Genomic DNA, 20,945 nt, shown 5'->3' with positions numbered 1-20,945 from the left:
AATTCTTGATATGTTTGTATTTAAATATCATCAGCAGACAGAGTTTATAGTTACTTACAGTTGTTCCAGCGGATCTTTACACAAGCATGAAATTATTCACGAATTACTTTTTATACTAGGTCTCTTTTTTACTCACAGAAACTAGTATCACAAAATTAAGCTGCCTGTCCGTGTCCATAGAAACCACAATAAGTTAAATAACGATAAGCAATACGGCATGTCTTTGATATATTATTTAGTAAGAATTTTGACGTTTATCATTTTCAGTGACATTGGCGCATTTGTTGTGTTTACAAATGGTTTTTCATTTTATTTAAACTTTTAGTCTTTGTTTGTACATTTCATTGAAATTTTTATTTTCAAACATAATTGTTAGAACTACTAATACGCCAGTCAATGGGAGCAAGAATAGGATATTACCTCAGAATTCTATCCTACTGCATGGATTTTAATGAAATTTTGGGCCTAGCCTCTACTTATCTCATAATTCAAAGTCTACCCTATGCCGATGTGTGCTTTTATCTTAGGGGTGGAAATTTTTTTGCTAAGATAACCACTGAGTTCGCTAGAGAACCTAATTCTAAGCAAAAACTGTTCTATAATTTTTTGTGAAAACTCAATACTTTTTGAGTTATTCGTGGTTGAAAATTGGCCATTTTCATTGGAACATAACACCTTTTCAAACGGTTTTTTTCCAATACCTTACAAAATATGCATCTAACTGAAAAAACTGTATAAAACATTTTTGTAGGTTATAAAAAAACAAAGACACACTTGCCTTCACAAATCTTCTAGTTATAATAAAAAAGAGATATGGTAGGTAAAAAAGTTCGTTTTTTTGCTACATGCTCAAATTGGTGTATTCAACTTGAAATAACAGAGAAACGGTCGATTTTATGTGTATAATGCTACCAATACTTTTTGTAGTGCTCGAAAAGACCTTTAAAATGAGCAATATTAAAGGTAAATAACATTCAAACTAAGCGAGATATCTTGCAAACAAAATTGATAACTAATGTATTTTAAGATAAAATGAGAAGTAATTTAAACCCCCATCCACCAGAATGTAAATGCATCATTTTCCGTCTACAATACCTTTTATTATAGTGTTATTTTTATGTTCAAAAAGTTGGACGAGTTTAAAATTAATGGTTTTTGAAAAAAATAAGATCAAATTAAAGAGCGCATTTTGAAATTTTCTTAAAATTCCTCCTTTTTCTTCATGTAACTTGAAAATGATAACAGATACAGTAATGAAAAATAAAAACGAAATTTTTACCTAAAAAACTCTACATTTTTGTGTTTTATCTTTTTTTGTATCTCTTATCATTTTCGAGTCACATGAAGAAAAAGGAAGATCTTTAAGGAAATTTAAAAATGCGCTCTACAATTTGATCTTATTTTTTCAAAAATCCTTTATTTTAAACCAGTCCAACTTCTTGAACATAGAAACAACACTATAATAAAAGCACTTTAAAAGGAAAATGATGTATTTAAATTCTAATGGATGAGGGGTTAAATATACTTCTCATTTCTTCTTAAAATACATTAGTCATCAATTTTTTTGCAGCATATCTCGCTTAGTTTGAATGTAATTGACATTTAATACTGCTCATTTTAAAGGCCTTTTTAAGCACTACCAAAGTTATTAGTACCATTATACACCTAAAATAAACCGTTTCTCTCTTATTTCAAGTTGAATGCACCGATTTGAGCATGCACCAAAAAACAAACTCTTCTCACCTACCATACCCCTTTTTGTATTATAACTAGAAGATTTATGAAGGAATGAATCTCTTTGTTTTTTTATGAGCCACAAAAATATTTTATATAGTTTTTTTGTTAGATGCATAGTTTTTAAGCTATTCGCAAAAATCCGTCCGAAAGGGTATCATTTTTCAATGAAAATAACCAATTTTCAACCACGAATAAGTCAAAAAGTATTAACTAAAAAGGGGTAGTTCCCTGGATTGGCTGTATACCTTATAGTTAAACAAACTGGAACATGAAGTAAAAACCACTTCTATGTAAAAGGTATATTTACTAAAAATTTTTTTTAGAATCCCAATGGATTCAATAAAATGAGTTCATCAGAACGTTTTCAAACCTATCGGTCCATCATCAGTGAATCTAAAAACAAATTAGTAATCCCACTATTAAAATTGAAAAGATGGTTGAAATTCTGAAAGTTAAAAATGTGGTTATGATTACTTACTTGAATACTTGCAAAATAGCCCCAGAACCAAACAATGGTTGTGATTAAAAAATTATTAAAATATTAAATATTAAATATTAAATAATTATTAAAACTTAAAAAATCCCAATGGATTGAATAAAATATGTCCAATTCAGAACGTTTTCAGACCTATCGGTCCATCATCAGTGAATGTGAATACTTGCTAAATAGCCCCAGAACCAAACAATGGTTGAATTTAAAATTCAATTTACATTATTTAAAAATAATATTAAACAGGCTAAACGCCGATGTTAAAAGATATCGCCTATGGGAACATGGTGAAACCCTACCAAAACCTCAATCAACCATCTTAGGCCAACTTTGACTATAAAGTCAAGACTTATGTAGGTAAGTATGTACATGCAAAAGAGTGTATATTTCAAAAATCTGACGATTTGAGCGGGGCGTAAGGAAATGGGCGAGCCAAAAAGTTTACAAAAAAGGCGAATATTTCGCGAAATGAACGTCAAATCGAAAAACTAAAAACTACGTGTTAAATATTTTTCAAAAATCTATCGAATTATACCAAACATGATCCCCCACGGAGAGGGGTGGGGGGTAAATTTAAAATTTTAAATACAAATGCCGCGATATTTAAACATCAAATCGAAAAACTGCAAAATACACTTATTCTATATTTTTTAAAAATCTATCGAATGGTACCAAACACGACCCCCACTTTGGATGCTTTATGTAAAAATAAGCAACTTTTATTCGAAACAGTTTTTCAAATTATGGATAGATGGCGCTATAATCGGAAAAATCGATTGTTGGAAATGGAAAATTAAATTAAAAAATGGTAAGTCCAAGGGCGCCCATATAAAAATATTTAAGGGGGGGCCAAACTTGAAGATGTTACACATTACATTTTGTATCTTTCGGATGACAATATATACAGTATACTCTCTCTATAACGAACACGGATATAACGAGGTTTCGCTTATAACGAGGTACATTAGGTGTCCCATGAAATTCCTATTGAACCATAACGCTCTATAACGAGTCATATTTGGTTACAACGAGGAAAATTGAAATCGAATAATACGTGTCTTTACCTGTTTTTAGCGTTGTAATGGTCATAAATAAATAAATGCCCCAACTGCCTGTACATAGAAATGCCCAACATCTGTCTTATTATCGAGGCCAGTGCTGTAATAACCTCGGCCACCTGTAATAAACTTCTGCCTGTTTATCGACCGATATTGAATACTATAGGAAATTTACAATTTATGACGGCGAAGTCTCATTGTTTACTGTTCAGGTTGACAATCGACACCTAATAAACTACGTAAGAGGCATCAAAACAAGGCATAATATTATTGTTGTTTGTTATAACGAGATCCGCTTATAACGAGATAACTAGTCCACCATTTCAGTTCTCGTTATAGAGGGAGTCTACTGTAGTTTAGACCACCTAAAAAACCTAGTTTGAACCCTGTTGTGAGAAATTATTCATACATTTAAATACTAAACCAAGTTTTTAAATGGAAATGTCATGGGTACAACAAAAGTTGCGCCTCTCTTTAAAACCCGTTTGAAAAGAATACAATGCTTGCAAAGCCCTGCCTTCAACTTTGGCGAGTAGACTAACCATGAGTATGTGTCGAACCAAGTTTTTACTTTAAAATCTTAAAAAGGAGCCCCCTTTATTTTTGCAGATTTAGAATCCTTATGAAAAATAAGTCACATATATTCCAAACATTTTTAGAATCGTTGATAGATTTATATAATTTATATAATTTTGCTGTGGTATCATGATATATCTTTTTTCCGATTATAGCGCTATCTATCCACAATTCGCAAAATGACTCGAATAACATTTGCTTATTTTTACAAGGAAAATCCAAATCTGCAACAAAAATTAGGGGTTCCATTTAAGATTTTAAAGTTACCCCCGCTCCACACCCAGGGGTTGAAGTGGTGGACTTGTTTAGTGTCATCGCATAGATTTTTGAGAAATATTTAACACATATTTTTCAGCTTTTCGATCCGATGTTCATTTCGCGAACTATTCGACCTTTCCGCTACTTTTGGGACACCCTGTATATAACACTCATTCGTCATGAAAGATCACCTGTTTTTCATTTAAATAAAATTGTTCTGTTCATCATAATGTACACTTTAAAATAATCTACTTACTAAAAAAATACTTTTTCAAACTAAAATTTGACTATGTTCAATCAATTTTAAAAATTATTTTTCAATATGAATTTATTTCTGCTTATGAAGATGGTTCTATTCGGTGTACACAAAACTTAATATAAACTTTTTATAAACTTTATCTTTATAGTGCCAGTTCTAAAGACAAATGGCTCATTAGTGATTATCGGTCAGAGATCCGATTTCTTGCTGATATGATTTGTAGTATTATAAATGATTCATTTAATTTGTAATTTTGGGTGTCGATTACAGTATATATTATGTTCCCACGTTTCTAATCTCTTTCAATGTTTTCGTTAATAGCATACCGTGACTGTGCGAAATGTGTATTATGCACATTCCATATAGACCGCTGTCGCAGACACACAGATTTTCTATTAAGCTATTAATTACCCAATATGTGAATTTTTTTATTAATAAATATGTTGTTTCCAATTTATCTCTCAAAATTATCCAATAATTTTTTGACAAAAATACGTTTATGTAATATAAATTTAATTTTTGTTCTTTCCCGAAAAGCTAGGGGGGCACGCCCCCCCTGCCCGTGTGTATGGGCGCCTATGGGTAAGTCCCCACTAAAATGGAAAATTTTACTTAATTTTTTTTGGTTTTAGAACCTAATAATTACAACCCAATAGGTCCCCACAGCGCTCGAGTGACTGCACATTTAGCATACTTTGCTCCCCTACCATAATAATTACATTGACAGTACATGCCGATTTACGTTTCACTTAATGTTTTAATAAATCTTGTTTGCAAATGAATGATTACGTTTGTGCAAAGATTCAACGGAACAACTGTAGATGTGCCCGTATAATGGAATTTCTTGTAGGCGGCAACAAATTCTAATTGGACGATATGGTATTCCAAAGCAGCTGTGCTAAATGTTCAATGCTCTCTAAAATTAACTGTCACGCCAGCCATTTCCTACATGTAAATTTGTCTTTTTTGCAGATGTGGTCAAGAAACGCGAGTTATTCCGAGACTGCTCCAAATGCGATTCCATTGGCTGAAATCCGAGAAGGAGTCTGTGCGACTTGAACAAGCCGGCATCACAAAAAACGTTCTAGATTCGGCCATAGCAGCCTTTACTCTGGAAATTATTGCCAAACATGGAGAACCCGCTCCGAGATTGTGTAATAAGGATCCGTTGACCATAAAGGTAAGATCAAATTATGCGAATTTTAAAAATTCGTAACTACACTTAACCACTTTTTATATCACAGTATATCAATTATCTCTAATGATGTTTATTTGGTATACGAGGGTAAACAGAAAAGTTTTTCGTATACCAGTGAAAAACGAGATTTTATTGAAAATTTGAATTTATTTACTTCAAAAAAAGAATATTTTTTAAACATTTATTATTATTTAGGCTTGTTATTAAATGTATTTTAGGTAAGTTTTACAGAAAAAACTTGAGGATATTACTCAAGTTTAAACGGATATACAGGGTGGGCCAAATAAAAGAGTCCACCTCGATATTTGGCAGTAGTTATTAGATTTTAGGGATTGCCGAAACAGGTTGATTTTTATTTTTAAATTACAATTTTCTCATATATATTTCATACTAGTGACGTCATCCATCTGGGTGTGATGACGTAACCGATGATTTTTTTAATAGGAATAGGGGTCGAGTGGTAGCTCATTTGAAAGGGTGTTCAATTCTCTATTAGTGATGAGCGAGACTGGTGTTGGTCTTGCTGTCTTGGTCTTGGTCTTGCAGCAAGACCAAGACCAAGACCGCCTTTTGGTTTGCAAGACCAAGACCAAGACCAGGTATTCAAAACCAAGACCAAGACCAACCTGCAAGACTCTTAAACTTTTTTGCGAAATTGGTTTTTTATTATTTAACTTTATTTTTTTAGTTCAATATATACTGACATTGTAATAAACCTTAAACAATATCGAATTTTTAAAATACATAATATTTTGGTTATATTTTTAAGTCGTTTTGATTAAGTCAAACGGTTTGCATTTTTTCTCAACTTTCAAAGTGTCCAGAAGGCAAGTTTTCAAACGGCGACAGTTCAAGGACAATTGAGATTACTTGTAAGACAAAAAAAATGTAATTATAGATAGGGTAATCCATTAAAAAAAGCCATTAAAAACGGTTTTTATGTACCAGTAGTTTTCGCTTTTTTGTCTAATAAAAATACTTACACTTGTTTCAATTCTTTTCGCAAAATCGAGGAAAAATGTAGGTCGTTAAATTTAAAGTAAAATTTAATAAACAATTTTTGTTCTGGTAAAATGTATATTAGTTTAAAAAGCCCCTATAGGGCTACAAACATAGAAACAAAACGTTTTCGCTCTGTAACAAGAGCATCATCAGTGTTACAAGAACATGGTGAGCCAACCAAAGAATACAAAGGTCAAAGCCTTTCAAAAACAGACTAAAAGTCTCATATAGATGAAAACATGGCAAAATCCAAAGGATGGATAAAATTCCTATCGCTACGGACCTAGGGCAACATATGACTCCCACACGTGGTAAGTGGGTCAATAGGTAACAATTAGGTCATTATGTTACAAGAAGTGACCGGATCTCTAACTCTAACTCTAGTCACCTGATTTAGTTGCCTGTCACCTCTTGTAACATAATGACCTAATCGTTACCTATTGACCCACTTACCACCTGTGGGAGTCATATGTTGCCCTAGGGCCGTAGCCATAGGAGTTTTATCCATCCTTTGGATTTTGCCATGTTTTCATCTATATGAGACTTTTAGTCTGTTTTTGAAAGGCTTTGACCTTTTTATTTTTTGGTTGGCTCACCATGTTCTTGTAACACTGATGATGCTCTTGTTACAGAGCGAAAACGTTTTGTTTCTATGTTTATAGCCCTATAGGGGCTGTTTAAAATAATATACCTTTTACCAAGACCAAAATTTTTTATTAAATTTTACTTGTAATTAATGGTATACAGCCAGCTACAGAAAATTCTTCCTTGTGGATTGTTAAATTTAAAATTAATAGCAAAAAATATCTATATCATAGATTTTGAAAAGGGATTCACAATGCTGTGAAAGCATTGTGGCCTGAATAAAAAATAACTGGTTGTCGATTGTAATGTGTCAATCTTGGTATCGCAAAATCCAAAGCTTAGGTTCAGTTTCTGAATATAATGACAAAAATTCCGATACTGGGAACTTTTCAAAATTATTTTTTGGATTAATTTTTTACAATTAACGAAAGTTGGAAGTTGAATTATTTGTGAAAATCCCGGATGACAAACGCGTAAAGAATTTTACTGATTTCATAGTTGAAAACTATTTGGAAGAATCTAGGTTTTCCCCAGAAAGGGCCAGTACTACAAATAGTATGTACCGCACTTGAAATGCATGCGAATCATTTCAGTGTGTTTTAAATTCTAGTTTTTACTACCCACATCTGAATATTTTCAACTTTTTAAAAGTCATAATGGGTATTCAATCCAAAAATATGTGAAAATAAAAAGTGCGAATAACTCGTGCTAGAAAATTAAAGAATTGCAAGATAACAAATTACAGAATTAAGCGTTTATAATTCCCCATTAGGTTTAGTTATTATGTTATAGTATTAGGTCTATAAATAGGTATGGTAAATATATCATATGCTATTGAATGTATAAAAAGCAGGTTGTGTCTCAATTCAACTTAAAATTGAAATTTAAAAATAAACCTTTATATTTGAAACATACCTTTTAATGAAATAATTAGGTGAATATATAATGTTAAAATTGGTATCCGTTTGAAACTACATTCTATATTCTTTTAAAATTTTAAAGCAAAAAATATAGTTTCATTCTTCACATCTTTATTTATTTCAATGTACATTTTATTCGAAATTGTTTGGTTAAAATTATTGCTACCAAAAAGCAAGACCAGCAAGACTCTTGCAGCAAGACCAAGACCAAGAACAAGACCGGCTAGTGCAAGACCAAGGCCAAGACCCAGACTGTCTTTTAGCTGCAAGACCAAGACCAAGCTTGCAAGAACAAGACCAAGACTAGTCAGGTCTTGGTCTTGTTCTTGTTTTGCCCATCACTATTCTCTATTCAGTAATATTGAAACGAAATAAGCGATAGACTACCCCAGCTAATTGAAATACTATTCAAAATTAATATTTTAACCAACTAAAATAGCCATCGCTACACCCTTAGCTTAGCTTCAGTCTCTCAAGGTGTGTGTTCGTATTGTCCTAATCTTAGAAATGAACTATGAAAATTCGGAATGAAGCAAACAAAACAGTATTTTTAACCAATCATGTTTATTGTTTAATAAAGATATAATAAAAATGTGACTTATTAAGTGCATTAACAAATATATTTAAATTCTTGCCAAAAACTAACAATTTCTGGATTATACTTATGGCTTTTGGTATCTGGTTCGATGGTAACTTCTTGATGTCGAATGGTACTGCTGTTTCTTCAACTGGCGCTGTGGTTCTAATGCTGTATTCCACCAGGCCTACGGATGTTGGTCGTTGCAGTCTTGGTGATGTGGTTACAGTTCAGATGACATGGTCCTCGTTGTTGTATTTCCGGCGATTTGAGGTCGCTTGGAGCTCCCGGAGGGAGAATAGTGGTTTTATTCCCAAAAACTATAAGATAAAGACATATCAATCATCAAGAAGAAAAACCAAAATTTGCCACGTCTGCCATTCTTTTAATAAATAATCAAAAAGAGTAGCAGATGACAAGAATAAATTAAATGAAATTAAAATTGAATTTTACTAGTTAAAATTTGATTACTAAAAGCATATATGTAAATTAAAAAGATATATTTAAAATTAAAATATCAGAACACATGCTTTTAGATGGGACGTTAGGTTAGATATATTAGAAGAAATTATTAAAAAAGCTGTATGAAAAACTTACTCCAAGAGAATATTAATTGTTGATGGAAAATAATTCTAATTTTCAAATTACATGCATATTTAAGGAATAATTTTTCCCCTCCATTTTCAGTTTGTCAGCGGGTAGGGATGAAGTGTCACTGTCATATAAAAACGACAATTTGAAATGACGACCAAGTACTATGAAGTAGCAGGCATGTTCCATATTGAAAGACAGATACTTACAGAGTGAGAATATACGGGGTACGTTCAGTATGATGACTTAGATGTTAGATGAAAAGAGATGTAGTAAATAGAAGATAATAAAAGAGGATAATAAAAGAGGGCGCCAAACAAGTTTTTAACGAAAAAGCAAGTTAAAACGAATAGAAGATAATTATTAATGAAATATTAAAGAAAATAGAATAAATTAATTATTTAAAAATAAAATAGCAAAGAGGTGACGTTTGTAACGTTACAATATAAACAATAATATCGTTATACAGGGTGGCAAAAAAATGATATTTGAATTAAATTAGTTGACCCAAAATACATTGAACCCATGAATACATGACCCAATACATTGTACTGCTGTCAGAAAATAGAAAAAAAATATTTATTTCACAAATAAATATTTCTTTTCGCTTAAATTAAATCACAAACAGCCTCCCACCTACCTCTTGACAGTTTGAACATTTAGTTTAAGCGAAACACAGTGTTTATTTGCGAAATAAACATTTTTTTCTATTTTCTGACAGCAATAGAATGTATTTTGAGTTAAATAAATTACATGCATTCTTCTTTTTGCGTCAATTAATTTAATTCAAAAGTTAGTTTTTGGCCACCCTGTATAAATAATGATATTATTGTTTATATTACTGAATAGAGAATTGAACACCCTTCCAAATAACCTACCACACGACCCCTATTCCAATTAAAAAAAAATCATCGATTACGTCATCACGCCCAGATGGATGACGTCTTTTTCTTCTTCTTCGGCCTTCAGTAATCCAACTTTGGATAATCCTCCCCAATTCAATCCAGTGTTGTCTATTTTGCGCCACCTGTTTGCAATTATGTTCTCCAAACTTCTTTATGTCATCAGCCCATCTCATTTGTGGCCTTCCTCTGCTTCTTCTTCTTAACCACGGTCTCCATTGTTGTATTTCATGATCCCATCTTTTATCCTTCGGTCGGGCATTGTGTCCTGCGAAGCTCCATTTTAATTTGGCAGCATGTTCTCCTGCGTCTTTTACTTTGGTTTTGCTTATAATTTGTTTTTTTTTTGTCTAGAAGCCTTACCCCGAGCATTGATCTTTCCATCGCTCTTTGTGCCTTTACTATTTGATCCATATTGGCCTTGGTGAACCATGGTGGCCGTCTGTGAACCATGCGTAAATATAGGGAGGATACACTGATAACACTGTAAACTCTGGTTCTCAAATATTGTTCTATTTTAGTGTTTTTCAAGATCCAACTCAGTTTTCCAAATCCTGTTCACGCTAACCTTATTTTTCTGGTAATTTCGGTGGTTTGATTTTCTTTTTTAACTTTCATTATCTGTCTCAGGTAGATGTATTCGCTTACTGTTTCTAAATTTATGTCATTCAACGTTATTTTTCTAATTTTCGGTGTATTCGTCATTACTTTTGTTTTTTCCAAGTTCATCTTAAGACCTACTTTTTCCGAAGCTTGAAATAGTTGCGTCATCATGGTCTATAATTCTTCTAAACTTGTAGCGAATATTACAATGTCGTCAGCATATCTCAAGTGACTCAGTTTTCTTCCGTTAACATTTATTCCTTTATCTATCCAGTTAATGTCTTTGAACACGTCTTCAAGTCCCACTGTGAATAGTTTTGGTGAAATAACGTCTCCCTGGCGAACTCCTTTGTTGATTGGTATAGCTTTTGTTTTCTCATCTATTTGTATTTTCATTGTAGCTTTCTTATAAATATTATGTACTTAATGCAGTTTCCTGCATTTTGGATGACGTCATGGATGACGTCACTAGTATGAAATATATTATATGAAAAAATTGTAATTTAAAAATAAAAATCAACCTGTTTCGGCATTTCCTTAAAATCTAATAACGACTGCCAAATATCGAGGATGACTCTTTTCTTTGGCCCACCCTGTATATCTGTTTAAACTTGAGTAATATCCTCTTAAAAAATTTTAAACGTCTCGTATCATTTGAATTAAATTTTTGAGATTTTTTTTAATGAAACATCGTTTAGCAAGATGTTTGAAAAGTACGTTGTGCAAATTTGAGAGTTTAATAGGTCAAATTGTATTAGTTACACATTTTTAAATAATTTTTAAACAAAATTCATGTCTCACTTTCCGCATATACCGCACTTACGCCCATTTTTTTTCTTTCTTTTACAACTATAAGATAACTTTAATGTTCTTCTTTCATTTACAATTTGTAAAATTTAATTTTATCCATTAGTTACAAAATTATAATAAATTAACTCAAACGCGCGCTGAGTCGAACGCTCCTATACAGTGCGCCAATGTTTGTGAGCGGGGTGACTTGAGCGTTATAAATGAAAAATTATAGAAGCTGTAGATTTAATTTTAGAAAAATCTTTATGTAAGGTTTTTTGTGTAAAATTTTATGAAGTTTTCAATGGTCATGTCAGTTTTTTCCAAAATTTATATTTCGTAAGTACATATTTAAAAAAACAACTAATTTCGCAGTTCATTTGTTTATTAAAGAGTAAAGCACCCATTTTTGGAGTAGAACTTTTTGATATGTTTTTTATTAAACATTTCTTAATGAAATTACAAAAAGTTTTATCTTGTTTGATTTTTTCCAAAAAATCCGAAGAAAAAACTCCATTGACTCCCCTAGTACGCTAAAAATGATTCAAAAAACAGGTTCTATTACTCGGAGAATTTATATGAATGATTTCGAGAAACGGTCGACAGATTCAGAAAATATTGGCAATATACATTCTTTTTATATATAAAAATATGAACATATATGCAATTTCTTCTATGCCATATATCTCTATTCATAACTAACCCCGTATATACCTGACAATGCAACGTTTCAAAGAGTTAATTTTAACAGAACCGTGTAGATTCCGAACTGAAATGGTTTTAAAACCCACTTGACCTTTTTAACGTCTTTGCAAAGAACTTTCAAAGAATAGCGGTGAAATTGATAGGTATAAGCTGCTGGAATTCCTTAGGGAACGAAAGAGATAGTCAAAGTCTAGCCCCGAACAAAAGAACATAGTTAAAAACTATTATTCAACGATCTAACTAGACATTTTAAATTAAGGTTCGAGATATCTGGTATTTTATTTCCGTTTCCCTTACATTGCAACAAAAGTTGCGCGTTCCGTAGCAGTGCAGCTTCATCGCTTGATTCCAAATTAGCTGATTGTTAATTGGAAGACAGGAGCACACGGTGTTTGAATTTATGCTTTGTCTGTTATCTTTTCTACCAATAAACTATGCATTTACCCTTATTATCTAGAGACATATATAATAACTGCAACTGCTACACAAAATCTAATGGGCAAACACTAACCGGATAATGTTTGTTCTGTTATTTAGCTTGCAACTAGATATTTCAACAATATAATAACGTAGCTATTTTAGAGATAGTTTAGAGAGGTTAACGAAATACATTCAGAGCGGCTGGACGATTAATATAATTTCAGTTGTGTGGACTGTATATTTTTAGGTTGCTGGTTCAAGTGGACTTAACAAAGAAATTATGATAATATAGAGAATATTATAAGTTTATAAAGTCTTACCAAGTCACTGTTTCGCCATTCACGATTCTATCACGTCACATACACCGGTTTCACACGCGGTTTAATTGTTTTTAAAGACTAACGATTTGTATATCGGATTAGCGTCTTATAATATTGCGCAGACAGAAAAAGCGTTTGATCAGGGATAATGGAACCCAGAGAAAGGTTTGCGTTAATAGTTAAACCCAGAGAAAGGTTTAACTCAGATAGATGTGTTGACCACGAAAGCTAACACATGGGTACGAACAAAACTACAGTGATGAGCGCGCTAATTACCGGCAAAAAGTGGGTCGCGGTGAATATTACTAGTTAAGTCGCGATCGATGTCGACAGGACATAGCAAGGATGAGCAAATGACCTAATAAGACATTTTTATTAATAATCACATTCCTCGACTATGAAAAAGCGTTTTACACCGTAAAAAACGATGCACTGGTAAAAATGTTGCACAATGCTAATATTGATGAGCAAGATATAAGAGTTATACATAATATCTATTGGAATCAAAAAGCACGAGGCTGAACAAATCAACTAACACAGAGGAATTTTAAATTTTAAGAGAGGTGCGATAGAGGTGTATTTTGTCTCCTGTGCTGTTCAACTTCTATGTGGAATGTTTTTGCTAGGCACTTGAAGGCACTGATTGTGGTACAAAGGTCAATAGTCCAGGGTAATAAGGTTTTTTCCATGACACTTGAACAGCCAGGGTACTGAAGCGTTTTTTCGACAGGTAATACCTATAAGAGCAAATTGTAACTATTTGCTGCGTAGGATCTGGCGGCAATTTTTATTTATAAACAATTAAGTGTCAAAAAATGGCATTTTTCACTTTTTTTTTCAAATCAATGGAAAACAGGAAAACTTATGGTTTTTTAGTACAAATATTTTCGAGATTATGGAAAAGCTTTAAAATGACGTATTACAAAGTTTGATATACTCATTTATTGTTAATATAATTGCGAAAAAAGGTCGGAATGGCAAAAAAAATTATTTTCGCAATAACTGGTGTAACAATTAGTGTACAGCTTTGAAATTTTTGTCAAATGAGGGTTCTTTGGTGCTTAATATGTGATAAAAATTTCAAAGGGATTCATTGAATTGTTTAAATTTTATTCAAATTGTTTATCCCAGAGAGGCAATATCCCAGAGATTTTTTTGCAATAACATAAGTCAGAAAAAAGTAACCTTAGAACCATTCCACAGGTGTCAAATGAAAGAGCAGGAGCTATGTTTTCAACTTAGTTTAAAAAAAGTGAATAAAAAATGCATTTATTAATAATAAATAATTATGCAAAAGTATCGTAAATCTTTCCTTATAAACTTTTTATTTTGTTATATAATAAAATTATACATATTTATTACAATTTTTTATCAATAATGATATAGATAGCATTACTTGGTAATTGTGTACTTAAAACAGGGTAAAAACGTTAATTTTTTTGGAAAAAGTTATTCAAAAATTTTATAAATAAAAATTGACTAATAAATACTGATATTACTAATAAATGCATTTTTTATTCACTTTTTTTAAACCATGTTGAAAACGTAGCTCACGCTCTTTCATTTGACACCTGTGGAATGGTTCTAAGGTCACTTTTTTCTGACTTATGTTATTGCAAAAAAATGCTCTCTGGGATAAACAATTTGAAAAAAATTTAAACAATTGAATGAATCCCCTTGAAATTTTCACATATTAAGCACCAAAGAACCCTCATTTGACAAAAATTTCAAAGCTGTACACTAATTTTTACAACAGTTATTGAGAAAATATTTTTCCGACCTTTTTTCGCAATTATATTAACAATGCATTAGTATATCAAACTTTGTAATACCTCATTTTAGAGCTTTTTCCATAATCTCGAGGATATTTGTACTAAAAAAATCATAAGTTTTACTGTTTTCCGTTGATTGGAAAAAAAATGGGAAAATGCCATTTTTTGACAGTTAATTGTTTATAAATAAAAATGGCCGCCAGATCCTACGCAGGAAATAGTTATAATTTGTTCCTATAGGTATTACCTGTCGAAAAAACGCTTCAGTACCCTGGCTGCTGAAGTGTCACGGACAAGGTATATTTTTGTCTTATTACCCTGGCCTACAACGGGTACCCGATAAATAACATTCGGCGATAATCACAGATAACGAACATGATAAATATGCAGTTGATGTTAAATAAAATAAATACCGCAGAAAAAACATAATATGGCTTGAAAATAAATGCTGGAAAAACTAAATGCATGGCAATAAAAAAGGGCGTACTTTTAAGAGTACAACTACAAGTAGATAATGCTCCAATCGAACAAGTGCAAATACTTGGGAATGACGAATGACCAATGGGATCCTCAACAAGAAATAAAATGCCGTCCCGAACAAGCAAGACTACCGTTTATTAAATTTAAACCGCTACAGAATGGTTAAATGTATGGTCCATATTGAGACATGGACGTTGAAAATATCTTCCATTAATAAGTTGGATGCCTTTAAAATGTGGACCTTGCAAAGAATATTCCGCATACCATGGACAGATAGGGTGAGAAACGATGAAGTCTAAAGAAGAGCAAATACTGAGAGACAATTGCTCAACTTGATCAAGGCACGAAAAATTGGAGACCTAGGTCATATTCTGAGAGGGAAAAAATACGCAATCCCTCAATTAATCGTTCAAGGAAAAATTGTGGCAAGAGAAGAGTAGGTCGCAAAAAAATGTGGCTGCGAAATATAAAGAACTGGACTGGCTAATACGGGGCATTCACGCTCTGATTTGTAGTACCTCTAGTGGTACGACAAGAGAGAGAGAGAGTGATACTACTTTGTGGTCCCTCTAGTCGTACTACAACACCATTCACCACCAAACATTTTATCTTTCTAGCCGCCAACAAAGGTCTTACCTTTCAGCCACCTGTTTTCACGGTGGTGTACACTAAAAAATGTATCGAGTAAAGTCTATGCAAAATATAATTCGGAGGATTTGTGTTTTTAAAAATTAATTTTTACGACTCTTGTAATTTTTACGACTTTTTAAGATGTAGGGTAGTTATATTCTATTGTAAAAAAACTAAACTGGAGCTGGGATTTGCATTTAAAAATAAATTTGCACAAGATGCCAAAAGAAATTAGTTTTAGATTAATAAGAAACTGGTCTTTATTTACATAAAGGAAAATGATTGGTCCCAACAAAAAGTAGATAATAAATAATCGTGTATTTTAATATGGGTAATTTGTGTGACAGTTTATTTTCTATTAAATATTTGCAAACTAGGAATGTTTGCGTAAAAAAACTTGTAGAAATCCCATACGTAATATACTGCGAGGCATAAGTTAGGGATATAGAAAATTTATGCTTATTTTCATAGTTGATTTTTTCGTGAACAGATTTACGGATCCCGCTAATTTTTTTTACTATTTTATATATTTCTTTAGTATTGTTTCGCTATAACTTTTCCCATGCGTCACGATTCATTTTAAAACAAATTAAGTCAAAACATAAAGTGAAACGTACGCCGATGTGTGTAGTATAATATACATAGTATACAGTATACAAAATGAACATATGTTACAGTTCAAGTTGATTCTCAGTTAGAGTTGACTCCAACTAGTTGGAGTCAACTCCAACTGAAACGAGCAGTAAAAGTTGATTTTAAAAATTTAAATCAACTTTTACTAGTTGGAGTTGACTCTTCCTGGATCGATTCAGTAAATGTTGATTATACGAGAATCTCAAGTGCATTTTTGATGAGTGTGCGTTTCTTTGTTTTGACGGTTTCAACTACTTATTAGTATAGTCTGTAACGTCGCCCCCGTTAGGTAAATTATTCTGATTTGATTTTTTGCACAAACTTACTCGAAAGAAATACATCCGTATAACAATCCTTATAACAAATACACAGGGTGTCACGCGGTACCGCGGTCGAAAAATTGTTTAACCAATTTTTGTTAACCAAATTCACAAAAATAATTTTTATCTACTCTATCTCATATTATGTAAAATGTAAAGGTTTTATTGTGTGAAAATTGTAAATATAGATAGCGGTACATGAAGGGTTTAAAGTGTGTCTGAAGTAACAATGTATTTTAAATCGGTTTTACTTTTTCGCACTGTTTTTTAGCACACTTTCATATCATTAAACATCCTTAACTTTCGCCTTCGGGAGGAAATCAGACACGCCCTTGCAACGGCAACTGAAATGCTCACAAAACAGCGACCACGGAAGCAAAGATGGATGGCAGAAGAAATATTGGATTTAATGGACGTCAACTAAAAAACAACAAATCTGTAGGAAAAGATGAAATACCAGCTGAGCTATTGAAGTTAATCAACGAGGAAAACTTAGACCTTCTTCTTGGACTATTTAATAATGCTTACAATACAGGGACTATCCCTAAAATATGGCTTGAATGAGTCTTCATACCACTGCCTAAAAAGAAGAACGCCAAATTATGCCAGGACTTCCGCCTTATAAGTCTATTAAATAACATTCTGAAGCTTTTCTTGCGTATCATACAGAACAGAATATAGGTCTTATAAAAAATGTAATGAGGTCACCGGTCAAGAACAATTTGGCTTCAGGAAAGGTATGGGGACACGAGAAGTAATATTCTGTCTTCAAACTCTGGCACAAAGATACAAAGATCAGCAAGCAGACCTTTTTATCTGTTTCATAGATTTTGAGAAAGCGTTCGATAGGGTGAAGCACAAGACCTTGATAGAAAGATTGAACGACATCGGAGTCGACAAAAGAGATTCTAAAATTATAGAGGCTATTTATTGGAATCAGACAGTAATCATAAAGACCAATGGTAATACGTCAAGGCCAATTGAAATACAACGAGGTGTTAGACAGGGTTGTGTGCTATCACCCATACTTTTAACGTCTACTCTGAGGTAATATTTGCGAACTCTATCGCACTCTTCAGAAGGAATCAGGATAAACGGGCAGAGAGTAAATAACATCCGGTATGCAGATGACACAGTATTAATGACTGATTCGGACCATAGTCTGCAGATACTGTTGAATAGGGTTACTGAGAGTTGTGAAAAAATGGGGATGAAGATCAATACTGCGAAAACCAAAGTTATAAGAATATCAAGGAACAAAAATTTACCTCTTCCAATAAATATGTGAAACACGAACAGCTTGAATACGTGTAAGCCAGTACAAATATCTTGGTTGCTGGTTAAACAATCAACTTATTATAAACAAGAAGTCAAGAGCGAGAATAGAGGTAGCCCGACAGGGGTTCATCAAAATGAAAAGCTTATTTTGTAACAGTAGCATTAATATCAGCCTTAGATGTCGTTTTCTGCATTGCTATGTGTGGTCAATACTTTTGTATGGAACGGAGGTCTGGACACAACACAACACTGATGAACAAGTTGGACGCCTTTGAACTCTAGCTTTATAGAAGAGACTTGAAAATACCTTGGACAACCCACACCACCAACGAATATGTTCTGAGGAGAAAGGTACAGATAGGGAACTGCTAAAAATCATTAAAGTCAGAAAAGTTAGCTACCTGGGACACATAATGAGAAACAAAAAGTATAATACCGCCTCACGCAACTGATCATCCAGGGTAAGATTGAAGTAAAACGGGGTCCCGGTAGGCGCCAGATTTCATGGCTTAGAAATATCAGAGACTGGACCGGCCTTGATTTAACATCTTTGTTTAGAGCCGCATTGGACAGAGACAGATTTGCCAGTGTAGTCGTTAACCTCCACTAAAGGAGAAAGCACCACAAAAAGAAGAACTTTCACCTTGTCATGGACATGTGAGCAATAAATTACAAAAAAAGTTTTGACAGTTTTGTGGTTTGACAGAAGTTTGAATTTTTAAATGTCAAAATGGTGCAATGGTGCATTTTACTCGAACTCACATTGATAGCTGCGTCAATACGCTCCTAGCGCTCATTGTTAATAATTAAAAATAACCGCTTATAATAAAATAATAACAAAAATTTCTTCAGTATCTTGTAGGGGGGTCGTTAAAATTCGTATGACAGCAATGACAGATGACTTTTGCATATTGTGTACCTACCTAATTACTAAATCTGTAAAGTTTTAATTTATTTTGTATGAATATAATTGCGAAACACTACAGAATTTTACTTTTTGACATAAATTTTATTAATAATAAGATAAATTTTGTACAATATTTTTAATAATTAAAATAAATAAATTTTAATTTCACTCAAATAAATAATCGATTGCTGCCATTGACCACTTACATTCAATCTCGGTTAATTTGATTAATAATCGCGGCAGGTAAAGTAACATTCTTCTTTCAATACAACAAAGTGTTACTTTACTGCCGAAAATGAGGGCAAATGAGTACAATAATGTATGATTTTAGTGACGTTTGGCGATAAACAATGATTTTAAACAAATTCGCAAAAATAATTTTTTCACTTCGTACAAATTTTTTTTAGATCCTTTGAGCCTTTTTTCTCTAAAATTGACTGTTGTCGAATTATTAGTGACTTAAATTTTTAAAAACGCCAAAATAACCATTTTTAAGGTTTAATAACTCGGTTAAAGATAATTATTGTGAAAGTCGAGCGAGCGACCGTGGAGTAACGACATAATCGCTGGCCTCATACGCCAGTTCACGTGGGTTCGAGCCTTGCCAAAGACAAACCATTTTCGTTTCCAATAATGACACAAGCCGTCTCACCGTGCCTCGGAGACCAAGTTAAGCCGTCGGTCCCGTGGGCTAGTGTACATCGACACTAGTTACTTGAAACAGGGTTAAAGATGTAATTGGCGCCGGAACTGTCCGAAAGGCAAAAATGCCATACGATATTATATATTATGAAAGTCAGAAACTAAAAAAATCAAAGATTAAAGCTACCTCTATAAGATTCTGAAGAAATTTTTGTCATTATTTCATTAATAAGATATTATTTTTAATTATCAACAATGAGCGCTAAGCGTGTATTGAGGCGGCCGTCAATGTGAGTGCGAGTGAGATTCACCATTGGACGGCCGGAATGGTGCATCTCTTTAGCACTCACCATTGACGGCCGCCTAATACGCACTTAGCGCTCATTGTTAATAATTAAAGATAAAGCTTAGTAATAAAATAGTGACAAAAATTTCTGCTGGATCTTGTAGAGGGTCTATAAACTTTGTTTTGGTCACTTTCTGACTTTCATAATAATGGATTTTAACCGAGTTATTAAGCCTTGAAAATGGCTATTTTCGCATTTTTCAAATTTTAAATCGCGTATAACTCAACAACAATCAATTTTAGAGAAAAATCACAAAATACTTTTTTTTGCTCAGAATAACCCAAAAGATCTAAAAAAAAATTGTTCGAAGTGAAAAAATTATTTTTGTGAATTTGTCTAAAAAAATTGTTTAAACAATTTATCGATCAAGGTACTGCCTGGCACCCAGTAGATTTGTTATAAGGACCTCTTTTTGAGTAAGTTTGTGCAAAAAATTTGAATCGGAGTAATTTACCTAACGGGGGCGACGATACAGCCTAGACTAATTTGAACATATTCAGTAACATTTCATTTCTAGAATCGGCTGTTTGTGTGAATCAGAATCAACTTTTACTAAATGGCATTGGGAAGAGTATACTTTTCCTAGTTGGAGTCTACTTTTACTAGTAAATGTTGAATATAAATCTTCATTTTATATTTATAATCAACTTTTACTGAAACCAGCCGTTAGAGTTGACTCCAACTAGTTGGAGTCGACTCCAACTGGATAATCAACTTGAACTGTAACATATACACATCGACGTTCGTTTCACTTTATGTTTTGACTTAATTTGTTTGAAAAAGAATCGTGACGCATGGGAAAAGTTATAGCGAACTAACAATATTAACACAGTTGTGCAAAGATTTACTCAAACTTCTTTTTTGTACTTATACTGGGTGGAGGAAAAGAAATGTTTTTCTTATGTTAAGTTTGAAACACCCTGTAGGGAGGACGAGGTACAATAAT

The 20,945-nt window shown here is 32.7% G+C and overlaps 1 protein-coding gene across 2 annotated transcripts in view; it reads left to right on the top strand.

Annotated features, from left to right (window-relative positions):
* LOC114326709 (protein-tyrosine sulfotransferase) overlaps positions 1 to 20,945 on the top strand; it is a 921,489-nt gene that overhangs the window by 748,535 nt on the left and 152,009 nt on the right. For both annotated transcript variants that reach the window (XM_050648297.1, XM_050648296.1), the window contains one exon: positions 5,351 to 5,558. In XM_050648297.1, coding sequence (XP_050504254.1) covers positions 5,351 to 5,558 — 208 coding nt within the window. The remainder of the gene's footprint in view (positions 1 to 5,350; positions 5,559 to 20,945) is intronic.

The sequence above is a fragment of the Diabrotica virgifera genome, chromosome 4, assembly GCF_917563875.1.
Source record: "Diabrotica virgifera virgifera chromosome 4, PGI_DIABVI_V3a".
NCBI classification, from domain to species: domain Eukaryota; kingdom Metazoa; phylum Arthropoda; class Insecta; order Coleoptera; family Chrysomelidae; genus Diabrotica; species Diabrotica virgifera.
The sequence above is the reverse complement of the archived record's forward strand: the minus strand, read 5'-3'. Positions and strand labels throughout refer to the sequence as shown.